The sequence below is a fragment of the Aythya marila genome, assembly GCF_965140915.1.
Source record: "Aythya marila genome assembly, chromosome: 1".
NCBI lineage: Eukaryota > Metazoa > Chordata > Aves > Anseriformes > Anatidae > Aythya > Aythya marila.
Genome location: NC_139042.1, coordinates 169,314,369 through 169,327,749, shown reverse-complemented (window position 1 = coordinate 169,327,749; position 13,381 = coordinate 169,314,369). Strand labels below are relative to the sequence as shown.

The 13,381-nt window shown below is 42.8% G+C and overlaps 1 protein-coding gene across 3 annotated transcripts in view; it reads right to left on the bottom strand.

Annotated features, from left to right (window-relative positions):
* The window catches only part of PTPRB (protein tyrosine phosphatase receptor type B), a gene marked incomplete at its 3' end in the record, with an annotated part of 62,434 nt that overhangs the window by 4,858 nt on the left and 44,195 nt on the right, over window positions 1-13,381 (bottom strand). For 2 of the 3 annotated variants that reach the window (XM_082767499.1, XM_082767500.1), the window contains 14 exons: window positions 12,930-13,079; window positions 11,772-12,015; window positions 10,504-10,610; window positions 9,868-9,967; window positions 8,875-8,958; window positions 8,744-8,761; window positions 8,560-8,641; window positions 7,981-8,071; window positions 7,060-7,136; window positions 6,112-6,246; window positions 3,516-3,638; window positions 3,125-3,288; window positions 2,510-2,645; window positions 668-814 (listed from right to left, as the gene is read on the bottom strand). In XM_082767499.1, the coding sequence (XP_082623625.1) occupies window positions 668-814; window positions 2,510-2,645; window positions 3,125-3,288; window positions 3,516-3,638; window positions 6,112-6,246; window positions 7,060-7,136; window positions 7,981-8,071; window positions 8,560-8,641; window positions 8,744-8,761; window positions 8,875-8,958; window positions 9,868-9,967; window positions 10,504-10,610; window positions 11,772-12,015; window positions 12,930-13,079 (1,658 nt within the window). Of the gene's footprint in view, window positions 1-667; window positions 815-2,509; window positions 2,646-3,124; window positions 3,289-3,515; window positions 3,639-6,111; window positions 6,247-7,059; window positions 7,137-7,980; window positions 8,072-8,559; window positions 8,642-8,743; window positions 8,762-8,874; window positions 8,959-9,867; window positions 9,968-10,503; window positions 10,611-11,771; window positions 12,016-12,929; window positions 13,080-13,381 lie in introns of those variants that run through there. The other variant, XM_082767498.1, reaches the window with a different exon arrangement.

Genomic DNA, 13,381 nt, shown 5'->3' with positions numbered 1-13,381 from the left:
GTACAGGCAGTCCAGGAACCCAGATGGGTTGAGGGTTTTCAGTGCTTTCAGTGGGTATAGCTCTCAGTTCTCTACAGGAGTTCTCTAATTCTCTAAATTCCCCAAAGAATAGCCCAAGGAACTGGATATAGGCTAGGAAGAAAAAAGCCTGTAAAGATGGAGAGCTGTGGGAGGAGGAAAGAGCCCAGCCTTGGACACATACAGGTAGGACAGGCAGAAAGGCCACCTTAGAACAGAAAATGGGGGTGATTCAGGACAGAATATGAACACCATGGATGACAACAGAGACCAGGGATCCCAGCCAGTGGCCTCAGTATGCTTACAAGTAGATGGTGTAAAGAGCTGTGAGGTAAAGGAGGAGGCCAGTATCGGGCTAGGGAAGGGGTTCAGTTCATCCAACGACATAGGTATCATGAAGTGTGAGACAGGGAGAGCATGAAGATAAGGCAAGAGCAGGAAGAGATGCTATAAATACTACTAATGAAGGAAATGAAGTCGCTGAAACATGGTTGGCAAGCCCCTTACGAAGCAGATGAAATTGCAAGAGTCACAAGAAAAGAGCAGTGAAGAACTGAATGTCCAAGAAGAGAACAAACATCAATGGCAAGGGATAGAGCAATTTGCCCCCTTAATTACATTGTCAGTGATCTATTACATCTGAAATACTTTATAATTTGATAAACTTCCACTTACCTCTGTGATACTCTGGATTCACATTTTCGTATATTGGAAACAAGGGATTTTCTTGTTCGCTGCGAAGTTTTCTGGCTCTTAACACATCTCGCACGCATTGATGTAGATACACATATTGACACTGCAAAAGATTATTTTTTTTCTTTTTAAGTCACTCTGGAAAATTTCATGATTTCATTTGCTTTATTGTGAAAAATCACTACAGGCTGACTCCCACAGAATCAAGAGCGGTGCTAAAAGTGAAAATGTACTTCTGGAATCAATCTCTTTTTCACAGTGGCAATGTAGTGAACTTTGAGATCATCTGTTTTTAGAAACTGTACCATTAAAACATAAACTAACATAACATGTTTTGACTGTCAATATGTTTTGACTGTCATAATATGTTTTTTTATGTCATGACTGAAAGCTTTACCAACTGTAAGGCATAATTTGACTTGAGGCTACGCTGCACAGCTACTACTTCTGAATGCTTAGATAACCTGTGTGACTAGCAACTGGTATGTACAGGGAAGCACAGGGAAGAGACAAGTTCCTGATTTTTTGTTCTGAAAAGATGTATTTTCCACATAATTTTATCAAAATATGTCAACATTTCCTAGAACTTTCAAGATCTAGATTTTGTTGGCAAAAACTGTGTTTTTTGGTCCAATACAAGTTATAAGACTACTTTTGAATATGCAGTGAATGACAGATCATCTTTTCTGTGTTTCACTAGAATGTGTTTCACTAGAAGGGAGCTAAGATGACATTCACAACCAATGCAGAGATGATCAGCATGTTGTTACTGACTATCAACTACCATTACAGAACAGATTGTTAAATCCCCATGCTTTGCCACCCTTCAGGGTTTATTAAATGGGTTGTTACTGCTTTGCGATTAGTGTAGCAGGGTACTCCCAAATTAGGCTGAGAATCTTTTATATCAAGATGTATTTTTTTAATATTACTTCATGTCAAAGATAAAATTACTTCAATAAGCATGTGTTTATTCCCCCCACATTTTCTATCTATCTATTTTCCATAATAAATTCAGCTATTGCTCTGTGCATTTTTCTCAGTGCTCTGGCAGTAGGAAAGGGAGGATGCCTGCTGCCTGCCTTTGTTGACTATGGATGGTGGGAACATGTGGAAGGTGAAATGTATTCCTCTCTGAGGATGCCCTGATCAGGCTGAGAACCTGTCTCCCTTAAAAGAGGAGGCGTTCTGTAATTAAGACAGTTCTGGGAAATCTCTCTTACATTCCCAATGGCACCTTTCTTTATACTCGTGTGACTTCTGCTAAGAAGCTCAGCCAGGGATATTTTTGTTTCCAAATTGCAACAAAGAGCTCCATTAGCATCAAGCTAATACAGGCAGACCCATCAAACATTCTGATTCCTCTATTAACAGTTCCCAGGCAAAACGCAGACTGCCTCAACAACTCTCCTTCATTACATCAGCTCCTAAGTGTTTAGCTGCTATTAACTTAAAGTGATTTTCCTGCAGTTTTAAAAGAACAGAAAGAAATCCTGAACACTTTTTCTGCACTTGTAGAATGTATATACTCCTTCTTGCATAATATGTTAGAAGGGTGATCGATTCTTCCAGTACCATTAATGAAAATGGGCAGAGCAGCTCAGTAAAACACAAACTTCAAAGCTACAAGGTCACTGTGCTTAGAGTTTTTGAATTATAGTAGTATTAATTAACTAGTATCAGTAGGAATTAACTAGTATTTCACAGTGGAGTAACTGTGCTGTGCTTGAAGATGAGAGACTGTTGATTATATACTGCAGCTGGTGTTGCTGTATATTGCAGGCTACCCAAAACTTACCTCTGTCTGAACCATGTGAACCCGGTGAAGCCTTAGATCGTGCACTGCTGCATAAATGTCAACAGTGTCCTTTGAGTCCAGTTGCTGCAGAATTCGGTCCAGTGCAATGAATGTGCCAGTCCTGCCAACACCAGCACTGAAAAAGAAAACAAACCCTGAGATTTCAAAGGAGATGGGGAGGGAGGGGAGAGATCTCAGTCAGAAGGGGGTAAACGATGGATCTGTCAGGTCCATATGTAGCCAAACTCATCCCTCGGTATATATTTACTTTTCAGAAAGTTCCTTTGTGATCCAGATGTTGGGCCACAACCAGCAGCACAAAGGCAATTTAAGAACACAAAAACATTTGAGCAATGGCAGCTGCTGACACTCTGAAGTGCTCTCCATTGGTCCCACAAAGACACAGTAGTGCCCTGAGAATCATTTTTGGGACATCTCCAGGGCACGGTTGTGACTGCATGTGCCTTGGGAATGCTGCTCTGACGCATCTGGGGACTTGAGTCCATTGGTCATCCCTTTGTGGCCGCCCATATCCTAACAGGTAGGAATACTTGGGATCTTCCCCATGGCAGGCACAAAGGCTCTGTGCTGCTGACTTCTGGCTGCTGTGCATACCTGCAGTGCACAATAGTCGGTCCTGTGTCTGGGGTCCTGTTGATATAATCCCTCACAGTTCTGACAAACTGGATCAGGGACTGGGTGGTCTCTGGCACACCGTGATCTGGCCACACAGTGTAGTGGAAGTGACGAATGAGCCTTGTTGAGTCAAGCTGCTCTTCCTGTCGGGGTACAAAAGTGGGGGTCAGAACAGCCAAAAGAGGAGGACACACACACCATGGACCTTCAGAATGCTACAGCTACCACCAAAGATGAGCTGGGCATGATGCAACTCTGCTACAGCAAGAAAAACTTTCCTGATTTAGCCTTGCAGTTATTTTTAACCCAATAGCCAATTATCCCCCCATTCCCCTTCTCGCCCCCAAAAAAAAGATGAATGCAAACTTACACTGCAGATTTTAAACTCTCGTATTGTCCATTCTGGGAGCACTGATTCTGACAGCATCTCAACGATCAGGTCTCCATAGTACAAGGAATCCTGGTCGAGGGGCCAGTAGTGATCACACTTCACCTGCAGGGACACAGAAGAAGATTGATTCATGTCAGTGACAGCTGGAAACCGTGCCTCCACGCAGAACCAGCAGGAGCAGACTTCAGCCCTCCTGTGCCTAAGGATGAAGGAAGAATCACAGAATCATCTAGGTTGGAAAACACCTTCAAGATCATCAAGTCCTGACCTACTGAGTCCCAACACTAAACCATGCTCCACAGTGCCACATCCACGTCTCTTAAATACCTCCAGGGATGGGGACTCCACCACTTCCTGGGCAGCCTGTTCCAATGCTTGACTACTCTCTCCACGAAGAATTTTTCCTAATGTCCAATCTAAACCTCCCTGGCACAACGTGAGACAGTTTCCTTGCATCCTATCACTTAATGAAAAAAGAGACTGACATTGTCTTTGCTGCAACCGTCTTTCAGGTAGTTGCATACAGCGATGAGGTCCCCCTTCAGCCTCCTGTTCTCCAGAATGAACAGCTTTATCAGCCAATTTCATCACCTGCTCCTCATCACTCGTTTTCTAGTCCCTTCAATAGCTTCACTGTTCTCACCTGCACATGGTCACGTAATTCAATGTCCTTCTTGTACTGAGGAGCCAAAAACTGAACACAGTGTTTGATGGACCAGTTACTTCCCTAGTCCTGCTGGCCACACTATTTCTGATGCAGACCAGGATGCTGCTGGCCTTCTTGGCCACATGGGCATGCAGGTGGACCATGTTCTGCTGCCTGCTGACCAGCACCCCAGGTCCTTTTCTGATGGGCAATTTTCAGCCACTTTTCCCCAAGCCTGTAGCACTGTGTGGGGCTGTTATGATGCAAGTGCAGCACCCAGCTCCTACCCTTGCTGAATGCCACACAGTTGGGTGTGTCCCATTGACCCAGTCTGTCCAGATCTGTCTGCAAATCCTTCTAACCCTCAAGAAGAGTGACATTCCTGCCTAACTTGGTGCCATCTGCAAACTTACTGAGGTGCACTCACTCACTCAGCTCGCGTTTCAGCCAGGCTGATCTCCCCTGCCAGCTCGCCTTTTGGTGCATTAGGACCGCCTGCTGCAGCACCTTTTAAGATTTTGTTCTTGAAGAAGGTCCAGGCTTTACAGTTCAAAACCACCACCTCTCAGGGGGCTCTATCAACCAGGTCTCTCAATAGGCCAAAGTCTGCCCTCTGGAAATCCAAGGTAGCAGTTCAACTAACCACATTCCTTACTTCACCAAGGATCAAAAACTCTATCATTTCATAATCTCTGTGCCCAAGGCAGCCTCCAGCCATCGCATCACCCAGATGTGCTTCCCTGTTTGCAAACAACAGGTCAAGTGGGGCACCTGGCTCCCTCACCACTTGCATCAGAAAGTTTTCCTCCAGGCACCCCAGGAATCTCCGAGACTGTTTCCTCTCTGCTGCATTGTATTTCCTGCAGACATCTGGGAAGTCAAAGTTCCTCAGGAGACCAAGAAAGGCGATACTAAGATCAGCTGAATTGAGGGAGAGATGCCACCTCCTGCCCTTTCAGCTCAGTAAACAGGGGCTGGGATGGGAAGGGACTTGGATGGGGCTGGAAGTGAGAGGTCTCATTGTAGATGTTTGTGGTGGGTGGAATGGGAAGCACTTCACTGATGCCACAACATTTCTGTGCTCGCTCTTCTCAAAGCTCTGCACAGATGAGAACTAGGCCTCTGATGTATGCTCCCCTGCCTCTTGCTGAGACGTGACAGCGGGGTCCCACCCTGAGCCAGTGAGGTGCAAGAAAAGATGGCTTGCTGCCTGCTTGCATCTGCTTTCTCCATCGCAAGGAAAAACGGTAATCTAAAAGGAAATATCCCCATACGTCCACTAGATGAACGCTACTACAAGTTAGCTTAACCTTTTTACAGATCTAATCCCTGTCTTACAGAAGGTGCAGGATACGGTCATCCATGGGGAGGTGGATTGCTGAGGCAGCTAAACAACCTCCTTAAACTGGTGCTCAGTAATGCTGCTAACTGTGTGAGTGCTCTCTTTGCTTACTACATCAGGGCTTATGCATCAAAAAGAATGCCATATATTTGATGATGAACATTTGCTCTCTAGAGCTTATATTTAAAGTAGTAGTTGGTAGGAGCAGATGTGATAATCTGGCTTTCTTTTGTGAGTGGTTGTCCTGAATACTTAAAGGAATTATATTAGTACTAGTGCACAAAGTGCTGGATTGGAGACCAGAAGCAGTGAGCTCTGTTCCGAGCTCTAACTCTGACAAGCTGCATGATCTTGGGATGGTCACTGCATCCTTCACTTCACAGACAATCTGTCTCCAGTCTTTACATTACAGCTTTCATCTCTTACTGTGTATGACCATACATCTCCTTGAGTGGGGCCTTTGGCATGAGTGTGATGTGAATAATAAGTGTGAACACTTAATAAATGTTAAAACATTAATAATGGCATTATAAAAAACATTAAAACAATAATAAAGTTATTAATAATGAAGAAAAGTCACTGCTCACCCGGCCCTTCTCAACACACTGGGTTACCATGACAATATTGTGGACATTTTGTTCCCATGCCATCTTCCAGAAATCATCTTTGGTGCCAGGCAAAGGGCCCTGAGTTGCAATGTATTCTCTGCGGAAACTGTTGCCCTGCAAGTAAAGAGAACTCCATTAGTTTCCATAAAGGCAGAAAAATGATCTTCTAACAACTGAACAAGCCACGGGGTTACAGCCAGGGCTCTGCAGCAATGGTGCCCTTGCTGGGACAACGGTTTTGAAAGCTGAAGTGTTCCCTTGGACTTTGAAGCAGAAGGCTGGTGGGAGCTCAGAGAGGAAGAGACTGCAGCAGTGTATCTAAATACTCTTCCTTTTGTGACTGTCAAAGTTTTTAATTGTTCTATTGTGTACAGCACGGTCTCAAGCAATTTGGAACTACTACGAGCTTTTGTTCTACTTTTACTGTTTTTAATAAATTAGCTGAGTGCTGGCTTGAAATTTATATTGTTAAAGGCACTGCTATTATCAATCACAGCTCTCTGGCAAAGGGCATTACTGTAATCTCGGCCAGCTTCCCCATCCTGCAAGATGCCAACACTGTCAGGATGAGCTACAGCTTCACAATATGGATGCCACCTGCAGTGATAGCTACACTTGCTGTGGACAGTGCATAAAATCAGTGACCTTTGAAAATGTGTCCTTGGCCAATTAGACCTGCGATCTTACATAACTACAGCAATCCAAGAAAGTGTCCTTGAGTGCTGGCTAAATCACTCACAGCTAACTTAATGGCAGTCAGACACAGCCTTTCAGCACACCCACAAACTGAGTTCTCAGACTTTTAGCTAAAATGCATAAATGAAGGGGGAGGAGAGCCTTAAGCCTCCAGCTTTGTATTCAGTTTCAGATAAAGGACAAATTGCCACTGGAGGGAGGACTGTAAAATAACATCCTTGAGTCACTTACTGGTATGTAGCTTGCATTGATGTAGTCTGAGCAAGGGTCATCATCAACGTTGGAAAGCTTCACTCTTGATGTATCATCTAGGAAGAAAAGGATGACAAGAGGTTTATGGCTAAGTCTTGATTTCCAGTCCCTCTCCCATTTATAAAAGCGCATTTGTGAAAGGACCAGCAAGATTATTACAGGGATGTTATACAGAGGGCTAATAGAGAAGCAAAACTGTTTATGATTGTACTGCTTCTTTCATCCAGGAGGGCTGGGGAGTGTTCCAAAGGCTACAAGGTGGGCAGGTGAGATGGGAGCAGTGAATAACCAAAAATTTCTCTGCCGAGTTGTACAGAATTGTTGCACAGAATTTTACTGCACAGAAAAAAAAAAAAAAAGCCAGAAGTTGCACAGCACCTGTTAACTTTAAAGCTGCCCGATAGGTGATTAAAGGGGGCAGCTTTCAGTGAGGGGTTTTGCCCCAAGAGAACACAGCCAACCTCACACACGTCCCACCATGCAGACCCACACTAGCTCTACAGGGTGTAGTAGGTTTGCTCTGTCCTCTGAAAAAGAAACAGTCAACAAAGCCATGTCAGACAGCACTGAATGGATGAGACCAGTATGTAAACAACTCTACTGTTATTTCTACTATCCTTGTTATCAGCAGTGACTGAATGCCAATAATAGCTTGAGCTTTTTCTCTCCAGACTGAACACCAGTTGCTACATCTCTAGTGTGAAATGAAATTACTGGTCTGCGTGCTTAGGGCCATACATCATCTGCCTCCAAGCACCAGGACCTGAGCTGGCAAAGGTATTTCATCTCTGACAGAAAGGAGGGAAAGGACTGGCTGCACTCTCTTTTCCACTAGGCTTGCTGAGAAAGTGAAAAATAGCTGGCGTGATGTAATATTACACAACCAAAAGTAAAACTCACAGGGCAATATATTATTGTATCGATTTTTCCCTCTGTTCTCTAGCAGAAGTGCTATGTCACATGTCTGGTTTCGACCCACATCTTTTAAGTCCTGCAAAAAATTAGAAATAAAATATGAGGTGAAAATAATTAAAGGATGAGATTTGACAGCACTGTGCTTTTCAGCTGCCAAAGGCTGTGAACAGGGAAAAGGTGTATTTAAAACAAAACAAACAAACAACAACAAAAAATAAATAAACAAAAAAACAAAACTGAAATTAAATAGCTAGCCACAGTGGTTTAAGGCAAGCACACGGCTGGCAGATGCTTTCCATGCTTTGTCACACACACGTGGCACACAGATGAATGCCCCTGACCTCAGCCAGGTAGGCATCAGGCGGAGGCTACCAACCAGAAGATGCTAAGCCAACGGAAGAGCTGGTTTCTGTATTAGCACAAGTGGAGTTCAGGTGAAACTCTCAAACTTATGTTGGTTTATGTGAGACACACAGATGTAGGCCTATCAAATGCATTAACACATTGATTCAAGCAGCCCGCATGTTCCTAAAGCAAGATGTTTTGACTAGATTTGGTTCCCACCTCATATTCCTTGGACAGGAGGTAGTTGGAGTCTGCCTGGAGTTTGGTGAAGTGTGCTTCAAAGTGACTGACTTTGATTGGACTGAAATATTCAACAGGAGGAAGAAAATCACAGGATGAATCACAGTCATAATTTACCCAGTTGGTTTATCAAGCTTTTTAAAGTATTATTATTTTTTTTTACCTGCAAGTTTTCCGGTTCCTAGAAATGGTATTAAAAGAAAAAGAAACACTTCATCAGTAAGCTGAACGGGGCTGCTCATCCATGATGCCATGTTAAAATAGCGCTCTTAGAAACAAAACTTTTGATGTTACCCTTTTTGCCCCAAGTTCAGATGGACTGCCAGTGGCCTGTCCCTGCGAATGCTCAGCCTTGCTGTAGGTCTCTCGTGGCCATTGCTGGAACAAAAAAGAAGGTATTTTCACTTGTTTTACTACAACAGACCGACACCAATCAGAGCTGCCAGTAGCATGACTTACAGCAGCAAGCTGGAAAAAAAGAATTTTAAAAAGCTTGCTTTGATTTATGGCTCTGGTCATGTGATACTGTTTTTAGCTGTGGCAGTTTTCTTGCATTTTAGTTTGCTAAAAGTGATGCTGGGCACATGAATGTGAACAGGCAACAAGACTTCATTCCTCCCAGCTTATCATTAAGGAGAGCGTCCTATTTCCTACGAATAATGTTGCATCTCTTTCAGTCATGCAAAATGGTTTCAATGGATAAAGCTTTTTTCAAAGTTGAGACAGTATTTCGCTTTTTAAAAAAAATATATAAATTCACTATTTAAAATTCATCTATAATGTGAAATTTAAAATTACCATCAACAGAAAATGGGGAAGTAAAGTTTGAACTAATGTTTTGGACACCGAGGTAATGTTACACTTGAAAATTTTTGAACTGAAATAATAAAATCTAAATGAACAGTTTCAAGAACTCATCTAAAACAGGAATGAAAATAATTTGAAACATTTCATTTTTGACAAAAGACATTGAGTTTGCAAGATAAACCAGTTTTTCAGAAATATTCAGACTCTTACTGAAAACTAGAAGTTGCAGGGATCCTCTGTGTGACAATTCTTACTAACATCAGTGGGTGGTTGAATCTCCCATTCAGAATTTATTCATCTATTAGTATTTAAGTCATTAGTTCTACAGAGTGCATAGACGCTAGGGGACACATATTTCAACTGCTGAATAGTTCAGTGCATTACTCTGATTTTACAGTTATGCTTTAAATATTGTGTTGCTTCTATCAAATTAATTTGCCCTAGCCTCATAATAGAGGCTGATTAAAGGACTCTACTTACCCAACTTTTTGTCTGCAGACAAACAAAGCAGTAACAGCCACTAACATCACAATCAGAAACAAGCCAGCACTCACACCTTCGATAACTCCAAAGAGAGGCTCTGGAAATGAAACAGCACATTTAAATATTTGGAAGAAAAGATATGAAGAACCAAAGAATCAACAGTATTCAGGGGATATGTTATTACTGTCTACAGAAAATGGTTAAACTCATGGAAATTCAAAACATGTAACTGAAACAGGCCTTGATTTTCTGTTCTTATTTTTCCTAAACATTATGCAAAACTTTGCACTCTCAACCAGAATAAAAGAAAACACAGCCCCATCATATGGGAGTTTGTTTATCTTGTACTTCAAAGCTTAATTTTATTTTTTTTCACTGAGCATTAACCCTTTCTTTCACTGTCAGCAGCTCCATCAAGCAGTCCTCTCAATTTTCAAATTCATGGCTTATCTATGGCAAATAATGGCCACGTATAAGTCATGTCTTCAGACTCATTTCAAAATAACCTTAAGGACACTGCACAACAATCTGGTTTTGTTCCACTCCTTGCAAATAGCCCTGGACACCAGAGTGTTTTGAGGCACAATATATAATCACTTGCTACAGTGAATGAAAAACAAGCCTGAAACTAACCTGCTTCTGTAGTGATTGGTAAAGAGAAGAAGGTGTCTGCGAAGAGTGGTTTGGGAAGTTCCTTTGGGTCTTCACTGAAGAGCTGGGTGAAAGCCCGTATGCTGATCCTAAATAAAACAGTACAGTTAATAGTTAAAGCTTATCGGATGTTCAGAACCAACAGTGGAAAAATAAAAGATTCAGATAAGAACTTGCCTCTTAGGGAACACTAAAACCTGTCCATCGACCACAGACAGCTCTTAATGCAGGTGCTTAAGTACAGCAGCTGGGAGAGGTGAATCCCAACCCCGCTAACACAGATGGAAGGCTCAGAGGTACCCTTTGAGGTGATGGATGGGGCCCTTGCTGCTGGCACATGCAGCCTGACAGAGTTCGAAGGGTCAGCAGAAGCTGTGGTGGTGAGAGGACTCAGAAATGCTTCTCAGTGGGGAGATGTTTTCCCTTCAGGTGGTGGGGGCTGGGCCGTGCTAATGGAGAAATGTTACAATCCTTTTGGTTCTCCTGGTAACGTTGGTATTTCCCAAACTGAATTTTTAGGAAATGTGCCCTAATGAGAGCAGAGAGTGGTACGGGCTCCACAGCAATGTCTTAATGACTATGAAGAAGCTGACAGGCCCGATGTCCACTGCCTGGCATGTGCCTTCTGTCCGTGTGGCTGTCTGGTGAGCATCTTGCAGACCTCTTTGCAAAGTGTTTGCCAGCATGAAAGGTGTGACTGAGCTGCACTGGAGCTCCCATTTGGTCTCACAGCCTGTTTAACTGCTGAGCCTGGTCTTGGCAGCAGTGCTCTTCTACATCCTACAGCTGACTCAGGCCTTGCTCTGGAGTCTCTGAACTGTGCCATGGGTTAGAATAACCTCTAGGTTTTTTTAACTTGCTCAAAAGGACTGGTATGGGTAGTAGTGCCACACAAATTCAGTGTGTCATCCCTGCCTTCTTCTCCTAAATACTCTTCTGACTTAGATGACAGTCTTAAGTCTTTCTAAAGAAAGATTTAGTAACTACAGGAAAGCTCACATCAAAAGGAAATAAATAAACCTACTCACTATGCATAATTACCTGTATCATTCCCATGCTAATGAAAGAATGGTTTATACCTATGGAATTGGGCATAGATAAAGGTTTTATAAACTGTGAAGTGAAACAGAAAGAACATTACACAACACAGTTGTGTAATGCACAACCTGCAGAAGCTCAAGTGTATCAGGCATTCAGATAGCACCATGCCTACTAACGTGACAGAGCACAGTTACCAACATAAATCTGACCTATATGCAGTCCGAGGCTTGAGGGGTCCATCGCAGAATTTTTGCTGATCTGGATCACACTTTCCTCCCAGATTTTCCATTTCTCCTCCAAGCTTGATGTCAAAGCTTTTATAGTCGCTGTCAGGGTTTTCAGCACACCTACTGGCAAAATAATTTGTCTGGTAGATGCGTATGGAGTCGTTGTGTTTGTACTCCAGGTAGGAAGGCAATGGGTGCTGCTCATCAGGCTTTGCTCCTTCACTACCTACATCACATGTGGAGAAAGAGAGAAGATGTACATATCACAGCCATTAATGTGGTGCAGCAGTATAAGCTCAAAGTGTTGACAGACAGAATTTTTATTATCCAGCTTTCTAGCATTCCTTGGAGGGCTGCACTGGCTGTCCAGTGAGTATCTTGGGTACCTTGTTTCTAGGATCAACGCTGGTACTACTTTTCTGGGGAACTTCAAATAGATTTCCTCAGAAGACCTCAGAATAGTTGGCTGTAACATTTCCAGTCACAAAACTGTAACAGGTATGCACAGCTTAAATTCAGTGCTATGACATTTTTTCCTGTGCTGGTGGTGGCAATCTGTGGTCCGAAATCCTGGATCCTACTACCAGCTATTTCAAAAAGCAAGTAAAAAAAATCCCACAAATGGACTAGCAGGGTCTAGTGTATACAGAGAAAAACTGCAATAGGAAACGACAGGAGTCTGCTGAAAGGAAACTCACAGTAACATGTAAAAGACTTTCTCAGAGTTTTGTAGTCTGCACAAGCACGACAAAGTAGACAGTGGAAATACTACCTCTGCTTTTTCACTTAAGGGCTGATGGACAGAGGGATTAAGAAATCTTATTAGGGATCATAAAATATGTCCTGGCATGCCAGTACATGAAGCCACTTCTAAAAAACAGCATATTAATTGTTGAGACATCCATCTGCTTTGTCACATATAGGCCAACTGCAGAAAAGGCTGCTTCTGGCTGAGCTCTGCTGTTGCTGTTGACCTTCTGAGGAGAAGACTGAGTGCTGAAGATTCCAGGCTAGGGAGCCCAAAACTTCTGTGAAACTCAGCAACTATATGAGAAGTCACTCTGCTGTGCAGTGATGGGAGTGTAGCTCATGTAACTTGTACAAGCCACAGAGAGAACAGTATTAAACCATGACACTTACCATCAGCCTCTCTGACAACCACAGTGAAGTACTTCACAGCTCCATTGGTATCACTAAACCAGCTGCAGTTAAAAGTAAAGTTGATGGAGGATTTGGTAATCAGCACCTCTTTTTTGTTCACTCGTATGTCTGGAGGTGGCTGAGGAGGACCTGAAAAATTAAACAAAATAAGGGGGAAAAAAGGAAAAGCATTGCCTATGTATTTGCTGTGAGCTACGCCTAGCAAAGGAAATGCAATTTTAATAAAGCTCAGCTGACTGGACCCAAGTTTCTGAATCTATTCTCTTTGCAATCAAGAAAGTGTCCTCATCTCCCACAGCAAAACTGCCAAAGGATGAAACAAGCCAGCAATGAGTTAACTAAAATAACAGTGGCAGCTCCTCAGCAGGAATTCCTCCAGAAGGCCACATGGAAATGCATTAAAGTCTTGCTAAATCTAGGAAATTAGAATT